At 43.0% G+C, this 20,454-nt stretch overlaps 1 protein-coding gene across 4 annotated transcripts in view; it reads left to right on the top strand.

The window, feature by feature from the left end:
• sptbn1 (spectrin, beta, non-erythrocytic 1) overlaps positions 1-20,454 on the top strand; it is a 343,630-nt gene that overhangs the window by 244,630 nt on the left and 78,546 nt on the right. For all 4 annotated transcript variants that reach the window (XM_070889548.1, XM_070889549.1, XM_070889550.1 and 1 more), the window contains 9 exons: positions 7,260-7,433; positions 10,824-10,915; positions 13,151-13,231; positions 13,342-13,457; positions 13,863-13,975; positions 14,599-14,786; positions 16,037-16,154; positions 18,765-18,923; positions 20,024-20,326. In XM_070889548.1, the coding sequence (XP_070745649.1) occupies positions 7,260-7,433; positions 10,824-10,915; positions 13,151-13,231; positions 13,342-13,457; positions 13,863-13,975; positions 14,599-14,786; positions 16,037-16,154; positions 18,765-18,923; positions 20,024-20,326 (1,344 nt within the window). The remainder of the gene's footprint in view (positions 1-7,259; positions 7,434-10,823; positions 10,916-13,150; positions 13,232-13,341; positions 13,458-13,862; positions 13,976-14,598; positions 14,787-16,036; positions 16,155-18,764; positions 18,924-20,023; positions 20,327-20,454) is intronic.

Consider the following 20,454-nt stretch of genomic DNA (forward strand, 5'->3'; position numbering starts at 1 on the left):
AAAACACCACCTCCGCGATGGGGCAGCCTGACCAGCTCTTCGGCGGGCCCCACCCAACCACCTCTCCAGCGGCGGGGCCCGCCCGAACACCTCGGCAGGCAGGGCTGCGTGTGCTGTTGGAGGGCTCCCGGTGCTCCCAAATGGATAGGTGCTGCAGTAATTACTTTTTATTTACTGATTTATTGATTTTTTTTATTGATTTATTAATTTATTAATTGGTTGATTTATTTGTCATTTATTATTGATGGTTCGTTATTGCTAAAAGTGAAGTGTTTAATGCTTTGGAAAATTGCCTAACTTCCCTCTAATTTCCCCCCCCCCCCCGATCTCTGGCAGCCACTTATGCCTGCCAAAACAGACAGGTGTAAGTGGCTGCTAATGCCCCCTTTTGGAAAAAAAACTGAACTAAAACTGAACTAAAACTAAACTAAACTAACTCACTAGAACTGGAACAAACTAAATGCTGAGAATTGCGATTTCTAAAATACTCCAAGCTAAACTAGTTGCTCCAAAAACATAGGAGCAACTCCAGCCGAAACTTGGGCCCTTTAAAAGGGAAGTAAAAAAAATTCCTTTACAGTGAATAGACTGTGGGTCAAGCTGTTACTGTCCCAGTGTTCTAATAGTAATTAGATAGTTGCTTGAGAATAGGTATACTCCCTCAGTACTACATTGGAGTGTCAGCTTATGCACTCGAGCTCTAGTGTGGAGTTTGAACAACCATCTAACTCAGAAGTTAGATTGCTATCAATTGAGATGATTTGAAATGGCAAGTGTTAAATCCTGATTTGGAAACAGTGGAACGTTGGCATTTAACCAATTGCTGTTCAGTACCTGTATATGCCTTCCGTGTGTTGATTGAACTGCTTTTATATTGCATTTAATGGGGGGCTAGTCAATGTACCCTCTCTTTTTTTTGGGGGGATGCGCGACCCCTTCAAACTTACGTGCATGCGTGTTTTTTCCATTGGGAAACCAGCAAGCAGCTTACTCGAGAGCTTCAGAATGATGTGTGGCCATGCAGCTAAACGGGAACATTGGTGCTGGCGACCATGAGCTCCTGACACATGGCTCTCACGCAGCCGGCAGCAATCCCAACTCGCTGGATTCACTAAGACTCTCAGCCATTGAGACGTATTTTTACTTGATCTTCCCAGCTGCCAACCTTAAGGCATCCAGCTAGTTTACATAGTGGTTGCTGCTGACTACAGAACACCAGCCCATTGTGGGCTGGCAACCCACTAGATCCAATATGAACACAGATTTAGCCAAGTTCTTATTGACTTCTTTATGATAACAAATGATACGATGGCTATAGCCTCTCATAGCGTTGAACACCATTTTTTTCAGTTTTTACAAGCTGCACTATGTGACCAGATGTCACATTGCTGCTATCAAACTTGAAGATTTAAAGTTCAGTGGGGGTGCAGAGTGGTTCAACTAGAAAACGGCCATCTCAGGACAGAAAACACTGATAATTAACTACATGAAATTGTAATAACATTTCAACAAAAATATTGAAACAAAGGGTTTTAGCATGGTAACATTTTGTAATGAAATCAAATTTTGTGTAAATTGATGCAGGGATTGTGTTTCTGAGCTGATGAAGTTCTGATGTCAAACTACAGTATTCGAATCCAAAGAAAATGTTTCAACCTGTGACTGTAATCCCAGCCACACGCTTTGCACATTAAATACAATAAGATGACAAACAGTTCATTGGCTGATCTGATCCAATCTTTTGCTCTACTGCCGAGTTTTATTTGGAGAATTTTGCAATTTTCAAAATGAAAAATATTAGTCCTAAGAAATAACACACGTCCCATTTCAGACCACCACAATTGATACCAAGCATTTCCAGGCTAGCACAATGTAGGCTTGATTTAGTGTCAACTTGGCTGCAATGTGAATGAGCTGGAAGATTGTCCAAGTGCTTTGCATGCTGTCTCAGTCAAGCTGTAACAGGCCGAAAGAAACTCGTTCTCGGAAAAGTCAGTGGCCCCGATATTTGCAGTGAGGGAGCAGGGGCGTGTATTAGTGGCCGTGAAACCCAGAAATACCAGGAAGGCAGAGCTACTGTTGAATTTAATGGCAGGGGCTCCTTGGAGCTGTTCCTGCCCAGCAGCTGACCAAAATGGGAGGCTGGCTGGCTCACCAGCTGAAAAGTCTGCTGTGTAATGCAGCAGCTGGGGACGGTCCAGAAGCTCAGGGTTTAGTGGGGATGGAGGGAGGTGGCTTGGAGTGCGGCAGCAAGGAGGGAAAGATTGTGGCAGGTTTTCTTGAGGGACCTGGAGGAAGCAATGCTGCTCCTCTTGGCCCACAAGCAGTGCTGGAAAAGCACTTCCCTGCTGGATGCAGCAGTTCTCGCTTCCGCTCAGCTGCCAGCCAGCGTTAAATTTAAATGGCTGCCAAAATCTGAGGAACACCGCCTCAATATCATTAAAATAACTCACTTGCCTATCTTGAGCAGGTTACTTGGACATCCCCAAACTGGAAGTAGTGGGCACATTCACAACGGGCTGGGGTCGGCTTTCAGAATTTTGGAAATTTAACCCCCATCCTGTCCCTCTCCCAGGGTTAAGATTTCCCCCAATTATGTCTAGAGTTTTAATTTGTCTAGAATCATGTTGAGTAGTCTTATTTTGGCAGTTTTCCTGAGGCTGCAAAATGTCTTCCTCATCTGCCAGAACCTCTGCATACCAGTGTATTTACTTTTTTGGCCAACCCCTCCCACACAATGCATTTGGCTCATTTGAGGATTTCCTGGAGTGCATAAGGGATGGTTTTCTAGACCAATATGTCGAGGGACCAACTAGGGGGGAGGCCATCTCAGACTGGGTGTTGTGTAATGAGAGAGGATTAATTAACAATCTCATTGTGCGAGGCCCCTTGTGGAAGAGTGACTATAATATGGTGGAATTCTGCATTAGGATGGAGAATGAAACAGTTATTTCAGAGACCATGGTCCAGAACTTAAAGAAGGGTAACTTTGAAGGTACGAGGCGTGAATTGGCTAAGATAGATTGGCAAATGATACTTAAGGGGTTGACTGTGGATGGGCAATGGCAGACATTTAGAGATCGCATGGATGAATTACAACAATTGTACATTCCTGTCTGGCGTAAAAATAAAAAAGGGAAGGTGGCTCAACCGTGGCTATCTAGGGAAATCAGGGATAGTATTAAAGCCAAGGAAGTGGCATACAAATTGGCCAGAAATAGCAGCGAACCTGGGGACTGGGAGAAATTTAGAACTCAGCAGAGGAGGACAAAGGGTTTGATTAGGGCAGGGAAAATGGAGTACGAGAAGAAGCTTGCAGGGAACATTAAGGCGGATTGCAAAAGTTTCTATAGGTATGTAAAGAGAAAAAGGTTAGAAAAGACAAACGTAGGTCCCCTGCAGTCAGAATCAGGGGAAGTCATAATGGGGAACAAAGAAATGGCAGACCAATTGAACAAGTACTTTGGTTCGGTATTCACTAAGGAGGATACAAACAACCTTCCGGATATAAAAGGGGTCAGAGGTTCTAGTAAGGAGGAGGAACTGAGGGAAATCCTTATTAGTCGGGAAATTGTGTTGGGGAAATTGATGGGATTGAAGGCCGATAAATCCCCAGGGCCTGATGGACTGCATCCCAGAGTACTTAAGGAGGTGGCCTTGGAAATAGCGGATGCATTGACAGTCATTTTCCAACATTCCATTGACTCTGGATCAGTTCCTATTGAGTGGAGGGTAGCCAATGTAACCCCACTTTTTAAAAAAAGGAGGGAGAGAGAAAGCAGGGAATTATAGACCGGTCAGCCTGACCTCAGTAGTGGGTAAAATGATGGAATCAATTATTAAGAATGTCATAGCAGCGCATTTGGAAAATGGTGACATGATAGGTCCAAGTCAGCATGGATTTGTGAAAGGGAGATCATGCTTGACAAATCTTCTGGAATTTTTTGAGGATGTTTCCAGTAAAGTGGACAAAGGAGAACCAGTTGATGTGGTATATTTGGACTTTCAGAAGGCTTTCGACAAGGTCCCACACAGGAGATTAATGTGCAAAGTTAAAGCACATGGGATTGGGGGTAGTGTGCTGACGTGGATTGAGAACTGGTTGTCAGACAGGAAACAAAGAGTAGGAGTAAATGGGTACTTTTCAGAATGGCAGGCAATGACTAGTGGGGTACCGCAAGGTTCTGTGCTGGGGCCCCAGCTGTTTACATTGTACATTAATGATTTAGACGAGGGGATTAAATGTCGTATCTCCAAATTTGCGGATGACACTAAGTTGGGTGGCAGTGTGAGCTGCGAGGAGGATGCTATGAGGCTGCAGAGTGACTTGGATAGGTTAGGTGAGTGGGAAAATGCGTGGCAGATGAAGTATAATGTGGATAAATGTGATGTTATCCACTTTGGTGGTAAAAACAGAGAGACAGACTATTATCTGAATGGTGACAGATTAGGAAAAGGGGAGGTGCAACGAGACCTGGGTGTCATGGTACATCAGTCATTGAAGGTTGGCATGCAGGTACAGCAGGCGGTTAAGAAAGCAAATGGCATGTTGGCCTTCATAGCGAGGGGATTTGAGTACAGGGGCAGGGAGGTGTTGCTACAGTTGTACAGGGCCTTGGTGAGGCCACACCTGGAGTATTGTGTACAGTTTTGGTCTCCTAACTTGAGGAAGGACATTCTTGCTATTGAGGGAGTGCAGCGAAGATTCACCAGACTGATTCCCGGGATGGTATGACTGACCTATCAAGAAAGACTGGATCAACTGGGCTTGTATTCACTGGAGTTCAGAAGAGTGAGAGGGGACCTCATAGAAACGTTTAAAATTCTGACGGGTTTGGACAGGTTGGATGCAGGAAGAATGTTCCCAATGTTGGGGAAGTCCAGAACCAGGGGTCACAGTCTAAGGATAAGGGGTAAGCCATTTAGGACCGAGATGAGGAGAAACTTCTTTACCCAGAGAGTGGTGAACCTGTGGAATTCTCTACCACAAAGTAGTTGAGGCCAATTCACTAAATATATTCAAAAGGGATTTAGATGAAGTCCTTACTACTCGGGGGATCAAGGGGTATGGCGTGATAGCAGGAAGGGGGTACTGAAGTTTCATGTTCAGCCATGAACTCATTGAATGGCGGTGCAGGCTAGAAGGGCTGAATGGCCTGCTCCTGCACCTATTTTCTATGTTTCTATGTTTTCCTTCTTTCGTATAAAAACCCAATTCTGACCAAGAATTTCCATGAATAAATAATCATGATGACCCTGGAAGGTGGGCCTTTCCCAAACTGTGTGAGCTCAATGTTTACATCGTGTCAGTCTCGCGAGCTGAGATTGGAAAATATACCATTATGGTGCTTGCCAATTAGACCAGGAAGTGTCTTCCTTCTTCATCCCCCATTCACATCAAAACTTCCCCAGGCAGCAATATTAAAAGTGACCCTTTCGCGCCCGTGCAGCTTAGAGGGAACGTTGATCATAACCTGTCTGCTTTTGGCAATTATAGGCTTTCTTATTCGGCAAATAGAAAAACAATTTGAACTCTGGACCCCACCTAACTGAGCACTGAGACTACCAACTGTATTTCTTGTAGGGTACTTGCTGCCAGCAGAAAGGAGAAATGTACAAACCCAGCTCAACTTCACCACCACTACCCTCGACCCCTCCACTGCCTCTGATTTGTCACGCTGCTTGTACGACATCTGGTATTGGATGAGCAGAACTTTCCTCCCAACTAAATATTGGGGGGACTGAAGCCATTCTCTTTGGTTCCCCTGCCACAAAGTGCATTTCCTAGCCACCAACTCCATCCCTCTCCCTGGCCACTGTCTGAGGCTGAACCAGATTATTCACACCTTGGTGTCCTATTTGACCCTGAGCTGAACTTCCGACTCACCATCATCAAGACTGCCTGCATCCAACTCCATAACATTACCCATGTCCGCCACTGCCGCAGCTCATCTGCTGCTAAAACCCTCATTCGTGCCTTTGTTACCTCTAGAACGACTATTCCAATGTTCTCCTGACCGGTCTTGCCCCCCACCCACCCCTTGCACCCTCTGTAAACTTGACCTCATCCAAAGATCCAAAGCTCTGCAGCCCGAATCCTAACTCTCACCAAGTCCTGTTCACTCATCACCCCTGTGCTCATTGACCTACATTGGCTCTTGCTTTGGCAAGGCCTTGATTTTTAAAAACTAATTTTTGTTTTCAAATCCCTCCATGGCTTTGCTTCTCCTATCTCTGTAACCTCCTCCAGCCCTACATCCTTCTGAGATCTCTGCGCTCCTCCAAATCTGGCCTTTTGCGTATCCCCGATTTTAATCTTTCCACCATCGGCGGCCATGCCTTTAGCTCCTTATGCCCTAAGCTCTGGAACTCCCTCACTAATCCTCTCTGCCTTCCTACCTTTCTTTTCTCTCTACCTCTCCCCTTTCTTTTAAGGTACTCCTTAAAACCTACCTCTTTGTCCCAATACCTTATGTGACTCGGTGTCAAATTTTGTTTGATAACACTCCTGTGAAGCGCCTTGGGATTTTTTTTTACTTCATTAAAGGCGCTAAATAAATGCAAGTAGTTGTAGTTGTTGAACATACAAAAATGATGGGCAAGAAAAGACCAGCTGGTACATCAAGGCTGCCCCACACTTATGATCTATCCCATTAATTTAGATTGGATTAAAACCCAAGTCCCAAGGTGAAAGAAAAGAGTGCTTACCCCACTCTGCTGCCTAGCCCTAAACTGTTACCTAACTTTACTGATAAAGGTTTCTGCCTTCCACACATTTCATTTTGCTCTTTGGTTGCTGTGAGTGGATTGCATGTGTTGCTGCCTTGTTGACAACAGTCTGTGAGGTGATCTCTACAGCACAAAAATGGCATCCATATTACAAATGTGACAGACCATAAATTCAGGCGAATTGCCTCAAGAACATTTCAGGAATATTTGTGTATAATTTCCTCTTAAATGGAAACTGGAGAAGTATCATTCACTCATTCATTCCGTTTGAGCAGTAATTCTTCAGCATCAGATTAATGAAAAACACAAGTGAGAATAATTTTTTTCCCCAATTGAAAGAATTCATCCCATTACTTCAGTGCATTGCTTCTGATAAGAAATCCAATAAGTGTTTTGTAAGTTTAATATTGCAGTTAATTATTCTGGAATAATGATGAGAAGAATATTTACTCAATAATTCAGCGCCATTGTTCTTTTACACAATGACGCTTGGTATTTATATGCATATTACACCTCTTTTTCTCTACCAGCCCAAACCAACAAAAGGACGAATGCGAATCCATTGTCTAGAAAATGTCGACAAAGCCCTTCAGTTCCTTAAAGAGCAGAGAGTTCATCTAGAAAACATGGGATCTCATGATATTGTGGATGGAAACCATCGACTAACCCTTGGTCTAATTTGGACCATCATTCTCCGATTCCAGGTAACTTCAGCTATGCAATGAATGCCACTAAGATCTTTAGGGTGAATTAGTGCTTGTTTTAATTATTGTTCTGAACTTTTGGCCACATTAACAAAATATGAGCACTCTTTTTTTTGTTAAAGCATAGAACATATTTAGAGCTACTTAAATCTGCTTCCTTTCAATTTTGGTTCCAGGAAATAATGAAATTAATAGAGATGAAAGATAGAAACATAGAAAATAGGTGCAGGAGTAGGCCATTTGGCCCTTTGAGCCTGCACCACCATTCAATAAGATCATGGCAGATCTTTCAACTCAGTACCCCTTTCCTGCTTTCTCTCCATACCCCTTGATCCCTTTAGCCGTAAGGGCCATATCTAACTCCCTCTTGAATATATCTAATGAACTGGCCTCAACAACTTTCTGCGGTAGAGAATTCCACAGGTTAACAACTCTGAGTGAAGAAGTTTCTCCTCATCTCGGTCCTAAATGGCTTACCCCTTATCCTTAGACTGTGACCCCTGGTTCTGGACTTTCCCAACATCGGGAACATTCTTCCTGCCTCTAACCTGTCCAATCCCGTCAGAATTTTTAATGTTTCTATGGGATCCCTTCACAGTCTTCTAAACTCCAGTGAATACAGGCCCAGTCGATCCAGTCTCTCCTCATGTTAGTCCTGCCATCCTGGGAATCAGTCTGGTGAACCTTCGCTGCACTCCCTCAATAGCAAGAACACCCTTCCTCAGATTAGGAGACCAAAACTGAACACAATATTCCAGGTGAGGCCTCACCAAGGCCCTGTACAACTGCAGTAAGACCCCCCTGCTCCTGTACTCACATCCCCTAGCTATGAAGGCCAACATGCCATTTGCCGCCTTCACTGCCTGCTGTACCTGCATGCCAACTTTCAATGACTGATGTACCATGACACCCAGGTCTCGTTGCACCTCCCCTTTTCCCAATCTGTCGCCATTCAGATAATAATCTGCCTTCCTGTTTTTGCCACCAAAGTGGATAACCTCACATTTATACACATTATATTGCATCTGCCATGCATTTGCCCACGTACCTAACCTGTCCAAGTCGCCCTGCAGCTTCTTAGCTCACAGCTTACACCGCCACCCAGCTTAGTGTCATCTGCAAACTTGGAGATATTACATTAAATTCCTTCATCTAAATCATTACTGGGGTCCCAGCACTGAACCCTGCGGCACCCCACTAGTCACTGCCTGCCATTCTGAAAAGGACCCGTTTATTCTGACTCTCTGCTTCCTGTCTGACAACCAGTTCTCTATCCACGTCAATACATTACCCCCAATACCATGTGCTTTAATTTTGCTCAAATCTCTTGTGTGGGACCTTGTCAAAAGCTATAATTCCCTGTTTTCTCTCTCCTTTTTTAAAAAGTGGTGTTACATTAGCTACCCTCCAGTCCATAGGAACTGATCCAGAGTCAATAGAATGTTGGAAAATGATCACCAATGCATCCACTATTTCTATGGCCACTTCCTTAAGTACTATGGGATGCAGACTATCAGGCCCAGGGGATTTATCGGCCTTCAATCCCATCAATTTCCTTAACACAATTTCCCGCCTAACAAAGATATCCTTCAGTTCCTCCTTCTTGCTAGACCCTCTGACCCCTAGTATTTCCGGAAGGTTATTTGTGTCTTCCTTAGTGAAGACAGAACCGAAGTATTTGTTCAGTTGGTCTGCCATTTCTTTGTTCCCCATTATAACTTCACCTGATTCTGACTGCAAGGGACCTACGTTTGTCTTCACTAACCTTTTTTTCTTCACATATCGATAGAAGCTTTTGCAGTCAGTTTTTATGTTTCCTGCAAGCTTCCTCTCATACTCTATTTTCCCCCTCCTAATTAAACGTTTTGTCTTCCTCTGCTGAATTCTAAATTTCTCCCAGTCCTCAGGATTGCTGCTTTTTCTGGCTGATTTATATGCCTCTTCCTTGGATTTAACACTATCCCTAATTTCCCTTGTTAGCCACGGTTGAGCCACTTTCCCCATTTTATTTTTACTCCAGACAGGGATGTACAATTGTTGAAGTTCATCCATGTGATCTATAAAAGTCTGCCATTGCCTATCCACCATCAACCCTTTAAGTATCATTTGCTAGTCTATCCTAGCCAATTCGCATCTCATGTCATCGAAGTTACCTTTGCTTAAGTTCAGGACCCTCGTCTCTGAATTAACTGTGTCACTCTCCGTCTTAATAAAAAATTCTACAATATTATGGTCACTCTTCCCCAAGGGGCCTCGCACAACAAGATTGCTAATTAGTCCCCTCTCATTACGCAACACCCAGTCTAGGATGGCCAGCTCGCCAGTTAGTTCCTTGACATATTGGTCTAGAAAACCATCCCTAATACACTCCAGGAAATCTTCCTCCACCGTATTGTTACCAGTTTGGTTCGTCCAATCTATATGTCGATTAAAGTCGCCCATGAAAACTGCTGTACCTTTATTGCACGCATCCCTAATTTCTTCTTTGATGCCATCCCCAACCTCTACTACTGTTTGGTGGTCTGTACACAACTCCCACTAGTGTTTTCTGCCCTTTGGTATTCCGCAGCTCTACCCATAGAGATTCCACATCATCCAAGCTAATGTCCTTCCTTACTATTGCGCTAATTTCCTCTTTAACCAGCAACGCTACCCCACCTCCTTTTCCTTTCTGTCTTTCCTTCCTGAATGTTGAATACCCCTGGATGTTGAGTTCCCAGCCTTGGTCACCCTGGAGCCATGTCTCCGTAATCCCGATATCATATTTGTTAATAGCTGCCTGCGCAGTTAATTCGTCCACCTTATTACGAATACTCCTCGCATTGAGGCACAGAGCCTTCACGCTTGCTTTTTTAACACACTTTGTCCTTTTAGACTTTTGCTGTAATGTGGCCCTTTTTGATTTTTGCCTTGAGTTTCTCTGCCCTCCACTTTTACATTTTTTCTTCCTGTCTTTTGCTTCTGCCCCCATTTTACTTCCCTCTGTCTCCCTGCATAGGTTCCCATCCCCCTACCATATTTGTTTAACCCATCCCCAGCAGCACCAGCAAACACTCCCCCTAGGACATTGGTTCCGGTCCTGCCCAGGTGCAGACCGTCCGGTTTGTACTGGTCCCACCTCCCCCAGAACTGGTTCGAATGTCCCAGGAATTTGAATCCCTCCCTCCTGCACCACTCCTCAAGCCACTTATTGATCTTAGCTATCCTGAAATTCCTACTCAGACTAGCACGTGGCACTGGTAGCAATCCTGAGATTACTACCTTTTGAGGTCCTGCTTTTTAATTTAACTCCTCGCTCCCTAAATTCAGCTTGTAGGACCTCATCCCATTTTTTACCTATATCATTGATCAAAAGAACCCTTTTGATTGGCATTCATTTGTATTCCCCAGATTCAAGATATCAGTGTTGAATCAGAAGACAACAAGGAAAAGAAGTCTGCAAAAGATGCCTTGCTGTTGTGGTGCCAGATGAAAACAGCAGGGTGAGCGCCACCAAAGGGATTGTTGTGTAAAGTTTCCGTGCAATGCAGTGGTTTTATTAGTTGGAATGTTGGGCTCTTTAAGCTCTTGGGGTTGAACAAAAAAATCTGCTTTGCTTTTCTTCAACCTCTCCAATTGACACACTCTTCAAATTTTACTTTTTGATGGAATGCTTCATTTAAGGTTATACTTGGGTGTTTGTTCAATACCTACAAATGTATACCTCTTGGTGTTTTTTAGTTCAGAATAAAAATAACATCTCAGACTTGTATTACATAATAGAGGGCCTCGTCAGTTGGAGCTATCGTTTCAAGGCATTTCTGATACTCTTTTCTGGTTGCATTGTTGGCATTGGTGCTTGGAAATAGTGTGAAATTGAGTATTTTAACCTATTTTTGAGTGATTTCTTGAGTAAAGAATCGGCCAGTGTATCATGTGGTAGATCCATGCATTTATCATGCTGATACTGCTTAAGGTAAATAATTTGGAAATTAAATGGGGTTTTAGGTGCTAAATAATTGTAGAAACATTATAATCTTAGTTCTCAAGGTGTACATGTACATGTACTCATATACACCCAAAAGCATGCACATGCTCTTCTCTTTAAAATTGCATTCAATGGTACCAAGTAGACTAATGTTAATTTTGGTATTAGCTTGCCATTAATCTCTGGGCTTCTATCTTTTAAATGTAGCAAGCAAAATCCTGAACAAATTAACTCTTGTTCTTTGTATTCTTTTCTTCACCCACCCTCCTTTTGTGGAAGTCTATATTTTGTTCTTTGGCACCCTATTTTTACTCTTGGTCTTATCCAGCAAACTGTTAGTTACTGTAAACTTACAAGAGTAACTACATATTTGATAAATGTGAAGTTTAATGTTGGGGTGATTTTTTTTTTCTGGTTACTATGGGCTAGAATTTCCAAAGAATCTGCCACCGCCGGATTGCTGCCCAAAATACTGCTCAGATTTTAAAATTACCATGGGCGAAAAATTCCACAAAAAATGGGGGAAAATTCCGCCCGGCAGAAGAAATGGACCTTTACCCCGATTGGGCAGAACTTAATTTATTTGGGCGGTACTTACTAAAATTTAGAGGCTGTGGGTTTGGCCTAGAGAGGGGGCAAAACACTAAAAATATTTTTTTCAAAGTACAAAAAATAAATACTACCAATACATTCTCGGAGCCCTTTTATACACAATTGCTGAAAAACAAAAGTAAATGAAAACTTTAACTTACTTTTTTTGCAGGGTTTCATACCTAAAGCCCAGCTCCGGCTGGTTTCTCGTGGGCGTTTTTTTTTAAACTGACCTACAAGTCACCACTGGAACAAAACTCGGGTGGTGGCGGTTTTTGGACGGTGCGCGCCGGCGGTCTGCTCCCCAGTGGGGTATTTCAAAATCGCCGGCAGAACTGTGTTCTGAATTTTCCGCCCAAACCGATCAATAACGCCGAGAAACCAGGCGGAGATGCCATGGAAATTCTAGCCCTATACGTTAGTGATATCTGGCCCAAATTTGGCCCTCCAGTTTGTATTATTTATTTATTTCTTGGTGGTTTTTATGCTTCTTGAATGTTGTTGTGAAGGTGTTTAGTGCTTTGCAAGGTCTTCCCCGCATCCCTCCCCCACCATCCCATCTCTGGCTACCTGCACTGACTACTTAACTCTCCGCAAGGGTTTTCTGTGCGGCCACAAGTGGCCACATACGCTAGCCTAAGTTAGTTTGGAGCAACTATTCGCTGTCCAAACTGGCTTAAATGGCCAAACCAGGCGTAGGTGACTGGTAACGCCCCCTTTTGGGGAAAAAAAACTAAACTTAAAAAAAATCCTAACTAACTCACTTACACTAGCGCAAATTAAATGTGCAGAATGGGGATTTTTAAGATACTCCAGAAAAATCTAGTTGCTCCAAAAAAACAGCAACTTCTGTGCAGATTTGGGCCCAATGTAACTAGCAAGTTTTCCTATTTTTCAAGCAAAACCATAAAACAACCTGTTCACCAGAGATAGGAATTTGAGGAAATCGTCCCACTGCGGTTACAATATTACTAACCTATAAGAAGATTTCCTCTCTAACCAAATCCTAAATCTGTTTATAAAGAATGGGTTTACAATTTTATTAAACATGGCAACCAGGAAATCTACCCATCAGATGAAAACTGGCTTGTTATTTTTAGTTTGTTGCACTTACTTTATTTCTGCTTTGAAATATCACATTTTCTTTTCCTCTCCATAGCTACCCCAATGTCAACATTCACAACTTTACCACCAGCTGGAGGGATGGCATGGCATTCAATGCTGTTATACACAAGCATAGGTATGTTGGCATTGTTGGATTCAAAGAAATATTTAAATAATCACACTGCATTCAGCTTGCAGTATGTGTGCGTCCATATCTCCTCCTCACTGTGTTTTCATTTTGGTCAGACCGGACCTGATTGATTTTGACAAACTTAAGAAGTCTAATGCTCACTACAATCTGCAGAATGCATTCAACCTTGCAGAGCAACACCTTGGGCTTACCAAGCTGCTGGACCCTGAAGGTTAGTTTCTAATGTTTCAATTTTATCATCTTGGCATGTTACTTCTGTTGGAAAATTTCATTAAATGTTTTTATATAATTTAGAACTGTTTGGAGACTTTTTTTCTTTCAGACTGCATTGTTAATTCCCCACTCAAAAACAATCCCCTTTTTATTTCCTGAACTCTTTTCCCCCCCTCCCCCATCTGTTGTTCGTAAAATATTTAAATTGAGCTTGGATTGAGAACGGCATTAAAACACCCATCAGCATTATTTACTTTGATTCCTCTCACTTGCCTTCTTGAAAATATGAATTGCCATCACTGCAATATAATAGTGCTTATTATGTAAAACAGATCACTGCCCTACATTCACATTTTATACAAGCTGCTATGCAGTAGGTAATACTCTGCATTTTGTTTACCAGATGTCAGTGTTGACCACCCTGATGAGAAGTCAATTATTACCTATGTGGTGACATACTACCATTACTTTTCCAAGATGAAGGCCCTGGCTGTGGAAGGAAAACGTATTGGAAAGGTATTTTAAAAATTCTTGTAATCTACCACATAATAATTGGGGGAGAACTTCCAGCAATTGCATAATGTCATTCAGTGGTAAACTAAGAATGTATAACAGTCCCCCCTGTAGCACTTGGAATGTTTTCATTGAAACTGTACTTGTTCCATCTTAAGTTCTTAGATACCAGTCTCAGTATTCAGACCTGTTCTCTGCCTCTGATAATGATGCTACTGAACCACATGTCCAGAGATAGAAGAGTTATTTGCCTTATTTAAAAATATATATTTTCCTTATTTTTGGGAAATGCCGCACCATTCCTTCATGGCTGAACCAAGATCATAAACTCGTCAGATGAATTTTAACACCATGCTGGCCCATAATAATCACCTTAAAAGTTCACACAGTACCTATTCGGTCGATTAAGTTACTAGGTTTAAAGTTGTTTTGTCATCTGACCATCTCAATCATGTTACAGCCATTTAACTCATTCCAAGGAATCCATATTAATACAATAAGTAGCACATTAAACCATCTCAAAAAAGTCATTTACTGAAGTGATTGTACAACAGTATTCTTTTTCTAGACTTGGCATGGCTGTGAGCTTTGTTGCAATAAAATTGCTCTATTTCCATTTGTCATAGGTACTTGACTATGCAATTGAGACTGAAAAAATGGTAGAAAAATACGAATCTCTGGCATCTGACCTGCTGGAGTGGATTGAACAGACTATCATCATCCTGAACAATCGTAAATTTGCCAACTCGCTGGTTGGTGTCCAGCAGCAGCTACAAGCATTTAACACATATCGCACAGTAGAAAAACCATCAAAGTAAGATTGTTAAAACAATGATTAAATTACTTCTTTAATTCCCTTCATAAGTCACTTGTGAGAACATAGCTAAGAGCTAATTACTGAACACTTACCATAATTATTTGACTCAGTATTTTTAACAATACACTCATGTCATAGCACACAAATAGCTTATCGTGTGGTAAACCAAGGAAAGCCTAGACGAATGATGACCAAAGAGTTTGAATTTTTTTAATTTATTCTCTGGATATGGGTGACACTGACGAGGCTGCATTTATTACCCATCCCAAGTTTCCCTGAGAAGTTATTGGTGGGATGTCTCCTGCAGGTGATTGCTCGCATGACCGTGTTAGGTAAAGAATGTCAGAAATTGACCAAGCGACAATGAAGGAATAACATTATAAGTCCAAGTCAGTGATTTGTCATTTGGAAATGATGGTGCTCCCATGATGCTCTTGAGCTTGTCATTAGGGCTGGGAGGCACTAGAAATAGATTTGCTACAAAGCTTCCTATAGATGGGTTGTACTGCAGTATGATGATGTTTGGCTAGCTCTTAGCTGACCAAAGAGTTTGAATTTTTTAAATTTATTCTCTGGATATGGGTGGAATGGATATTAAATTAATGGGAGGCTGGCATTCAAGCGAATTGCTCTGTACTAAATGACATTGAGCTTCTTTAACATTGTTGCTTCTGATGGCTTGAGCTTTGTCGATGATGTAGAAGCTTTGAGGGGTCAGACATAGCCACTTGTATCAAAGTACACAATCTCTGATCTGCTTTTGTAGACCATCTTGATAGGCTAATCCAGTTAAACTTCTGGTCAGAGGTGACCAGGCATTGATGGGAGTCTTGGCAATGGCGATGTAAGGGGTAAGTAGTTGGGCTTGTTCTTGTTGGAGATGGTCATTGCCTTGCATTTATGTAGTGCAGATGTTACCTGCTGCTCGTCAGCCAAAGCTGGATGTTAGTTGATCCAAAGTCACCTTTTCACCGTACAAATGGGCAATTCTGATTTTTCTCCCTTGCCCATACTTTCTCATTTCTTGATATTATAAGAACCAGTTTAAACTCATTCCATATGTGGCAGGTGCATTTTTGCTGGAATTTGCAACGCTAGTTATATCACTATTAAACTTCCTTGTTGCTTCACCTCTTGAGTTTACTACAGAAATGTTAAAAGTGTGCAATTTCTATTATTTTAGAAATAAATGTGTAGGAAAAAAATGGTTTGGCTCGCGTCTGATATTTTGTTTTCTTCTGGTGTAGGTTTACAGAAAAAGGAAACCTGGAAGTATTGCTTTTCACCATTCAAAGCAAAATGAGAGCAAACAATCAGAAAGTATACATGCCAAGAGAAGGCAAACTCATCTCAGATATCAACAAGGTAATCATGAAAATGTTTTATTTTATTTTATCCTTGAAGGAAATATTGTTTAACATCATCAGAAGCTCTCAATAGTTTCAGCTGACCCCAGGAACACACTCAATTGAACAGCTGCCTCCCTTTAAGTAGAACTAGCATATATTCACTCCTGGTTTCTGGATGTCGATCAAAAACAGACTTCAGCTGAGCGCATATGCTTAACATGCTGGATCCATGATGGGGGCAGCACAGCGTGGAGAGTAACATTTCTCATGGTTGAGATTTTTAATCTATGGCTACCTATATTATATTAAAAGTCTTGACCTGGTGTCCCCCTCCTAGTGCACTCAGACCCCTCCCCTTCATCACCCCCTTAAAGTACTGCCCGAGCCCAGGATCCATCTCAGTACCATCAGAATCTGGGTCTCTTTTCCTGTGTTCCTCGGGCCACTCCCAATGCTGAAGAATTATTGCCTTTGATGCTACTTGGCTTAACAAATAGGAACAGGAGTCGGCCATTCAGGCCCGCGGGCCTGTTCCGTCATTCAATTCGATCATGGCAGATCTATACCTCAACTCCATTTCGCCCCCTTTGATCCATATCTCTTGATACCCATACCTAACAAACATCTGTTAGTCTCGGTCTTAAAAATTTCAGTTGACCCAGCACCCACAGCCTTTTTTGACGAAAGTGTTCGACCTTTCCACTTCCCTTTGGGTGAAAAAGTGATTTCGAATTTCATCCCTATTATAAAACCTCTGACTCACTCTGAGCAGTCACAGGAGATCTTCAAGTATGAGAAGTCTTGCATACAACATACTTCCTGTTACCGTTAGACTTTCCCTTTCACATATTATTGATTAACTCCATGGTGGAATGCTAGTCATATACAGGTGCAGCGTTGAGAATCCGCGGCCGTTCTGGATTCCGGGCTTTTCTGGGCCTTCGATCGTCTTTCTGACTTCACGAATCCAGAAATACCCAAGCCCAGGTTTTTATACCTGAAAGGAGCGGAGGGGGAGGTGGTGGTGGTGTTCCCTGCCGAGGAGGTGGTGTTCGGGCGGGCCCTGCCGAGGAGGTGGTGTTCGGGCGGGCCCTGCCGAGGAGGAGGTGTTCGGGCGGGCCCCGCCGAGGAGGAGGTGTTCGGGCGGGCTGAGGAGGAGGTGTTCGGGCAGGCCCTGCCGAGGAGGTGGTGTTCGGGCGGGCTGAGGAGGTGGTGTTCGGGCAGGCCCTGCCGAGGAGGAGGTGTTCGGGCGGGCTGAGGAGGAGGTGTTCGGGCAGGCCCTGCCGAGGAGGTGGTGTTCGGGCGGGCTGAGGAGGTGGTGTTCGGGCAGGCCCTGCCGAGGAGGAGGTGTTCGGGCGGGCTGAGGAGGAGGTGTTCGGGCAGGCCCTGCCGAGGAGGAGGTGTTCGGGCGGGCCCTGCCGAGGAGGAGGTGTTCGGGCGGGCCCCGCCGAGGAGGAGGTGTTCGGGCGGGCCCCGCCGAGGAGGAGGTGTTCGGGCGGGCCCCGCCGAGGAGGAGGTGTTCGGGCGGGCCCCGCTAAGGAGGAGGTGTTCGGGCGGGCCCCGCTAAGGAAGCCCTGAGGTGCGAACGGCGGCGAGGCCCTGAGGTGCGAGCGGCGGCGAGGCGAGGCGAGGCCCGAGGCCGGGCAGTGGTGGGGCCCCAAGTTCAGCAGGTCCGGATTCCGGAACACTTTATGAATTCCGGGCGACCCTGCCACCGATTAGTCTGGATTTTCGTCGCTGCACCTATGTTAAATACAGTATGATAGTGCTTGGTTCATCCATAATGCTGTGGCTTCGCACTTTTTTGATTGACTGGAATAAAAATATATCTAGGGATAGAAATTGCGATCGGAAGCTTCCTGTGGGCAGGTGCCTCCGACCTGCAAAAATCTACGAACTTACCTGGCAAAAGAATTTCAAGCGCATTCGCTGGGCAGAACTTTCCACCAGTGAATGCCCATTTCTGTCAGATTTGCACGATCGCAAGTTCTGGGTTTCAGGGCATGCGCAGTGCATGCCTAAACCCGGAGCTTGTGGGGGCTCCTACGGGCGTGTGTGCACCTCGTACCCGCCCGTAGGTGCTGCAAATTCAGCCCCATTAAAATTGCACAATACACATGAAAAAACTTGACTGCAAAATTGTTATATTTGCAATTGAATGCCTTCATTAAGCTTTTTACTTGATGCCCTTGGCCTCTCTCAATAGCCTGGAGTTTGCAGTTGATCATTTTCCCACAGACATCTGAAATTTCAGTCTTAATTCCTCCCCAAGACACCCGAGATCTGTGTTATGCAGAGACCCAACAGTGTTTGCAAATCTTGTGGCATTCCAGTATTGAAGACAATTTAGATGTGCTTCTGTCTATCCTTTGGACATTAGTTTCACAAGCTTCTTGCAGCTGCTGTTTGTTGTTGCTCAGAGTCTGCCTCTACATGGCTGGGCCACAAATTGATAAAAGCTTCAATCATTTTTGTTTTCATCTTCAATCTCCTTCATCTAATCTTGGTAATTTATATCTATTTTTCCTGTTAAAAATTTAGTTTTGATTTTAACAATTCAGTGAGTTATTTAAGGATTAATTAAAATTGTTGCAAAATTACTGGATATCATCAATCTCACTTGTAGGCCTGGGAAAGACTGGAAAAAGCCGAACATGAACGAGAACTGGCATTAAGGACTGAGCTGATCAGGCAAGAAAAGCTGGAACAACTTGCACGCCGATTTGACCGTAAAGCTGCTATGAGGGAAACTTGGCTAAGTGAAAACCAGCGCCTTGTTTCTCAGGTAATGCTTTACCCATTTTTTCAATGCATGCAAAAATATTTTTGTTTTAAATCAATTAACTTATAATTTATGTGAAACTATCAACATATCATGTAGGTTTACAGCATTGAGAATTCAAGACTACAGTAGTGCAAACAAGAATGAAGATCAACCCTGAAAGTCCGATATTTTCTTTCCTGTTCATTCAGTTGTTTTATAAAGAGCTGTTCATGCACACAATTTTTGTAGGTATGAAGAGCCCACTGATTTTCTTATATTGAAATAAAAATTATTAGATGTGTTTGCCAAAACTCAAATGCAACTGGAAGCAGACAGATGTGTGTGCTAATATGAAAACAGATAAACAGATTACATTGAAAATCCATTAGGAATAGATACACAGCCATGGCAGGCCACTATCATAAATGAGGTAATTTCAAATGCTTCCAGCAGCTCCAGGGATCTTTTTGCCATCTGAGTTCAGAGCAGGACAAAACATGGGACTCTTCCTCTTCATCCTCCAACAAGCATCAGCAACAAGCTGGTACACTACAATGAGGGGTGCTAAGCTTGTGGATTTATTCTTTAGTGTCTGTCTTCTAGAACTTCCACACTAATGTAAAAGTGGTCATAACTCTTCATAAACTCCTGATCCCAACTGAGCTGTCAAGAGGAGCAACTTCCTCACCATGTTACAAACTTTCAGGTTAAATCAACCTAGGCCGCAGTGATGAGACTGTCCTATTATTCAATTACATTGCGTCATTGGCAGAGGCCCTGGGTAACTGCTTGTTATCTTGACCACTGATTGGTGGGTTGTGGTAGGCAAAAACACAATTTTGAGGCAGGGGAGGAAAATTGAGGAAATCTTGTTCGACCACACATCTTTCTGGAGTGACTTGATAAGATTGAGTTTGAGTGCTACAGTGTGATGTTCATATAACTCTTTAAAGCTACAGGTGCTTTTTGTATTTTTAATGTCCTTTAGTGGTAGGGTTCTGAAAATAAATGCTTCATTGGCAGCATATGTTTCTATTCATAATGACCTACCCCAAGGTTAGCAGTCTCTCTGAATATTTAAAAAATATTATCCAAGATGACTTCCAACTCTTGTGCTACAGGACAATTTTGGTTTTGATCTCCCAGCTGTGGAGGCTGCTACTAAGAAGCATGAAGCTATTGAGACAGACATTGCTGCATATGAAGAGCGAGTGCAGGCAGTGGTGGCTGTGGCTAAAGAGCTTGAAGCAGAGAACTACCATGACATCAAACGCATCACAGCAAGGAAAGAGAATGTCTACAGGCTGTGGGAATACCTACTGGAATTACTGCGAGCTCGTCGTCATCGTTTAGAAATGAATCTCAATTTACAAAAGATTTTCCAGGAAATGCTGTATATTATGGACTGGATGGATGAAATGAAGGTATAACATTCAGTTCTTCTGTTCCTATTGTAAAGTGGATATGTAATGTGTGATTTATTTAATTTTTTTAATCAGTTATAACTAATATGTTAAAGCATCCAAGATAAGAATTTTAAAGTGCTTGTACC

The sequence above is a fragment of the Pristiophorus japonicus genome, chromosome 9 (assembly GCF_044704955.1).
Source record: "Pristiophorus japonicus isolate sPriJap1 chromosome 9, sPriJap1.hap1, whole genome shotgun sequence".
NCBI lineage: Eukaryota > Metazoa > Chordata > Chondrichthyes > Pristiophoridae > Pristiophorus > Pristiophorus japonicus.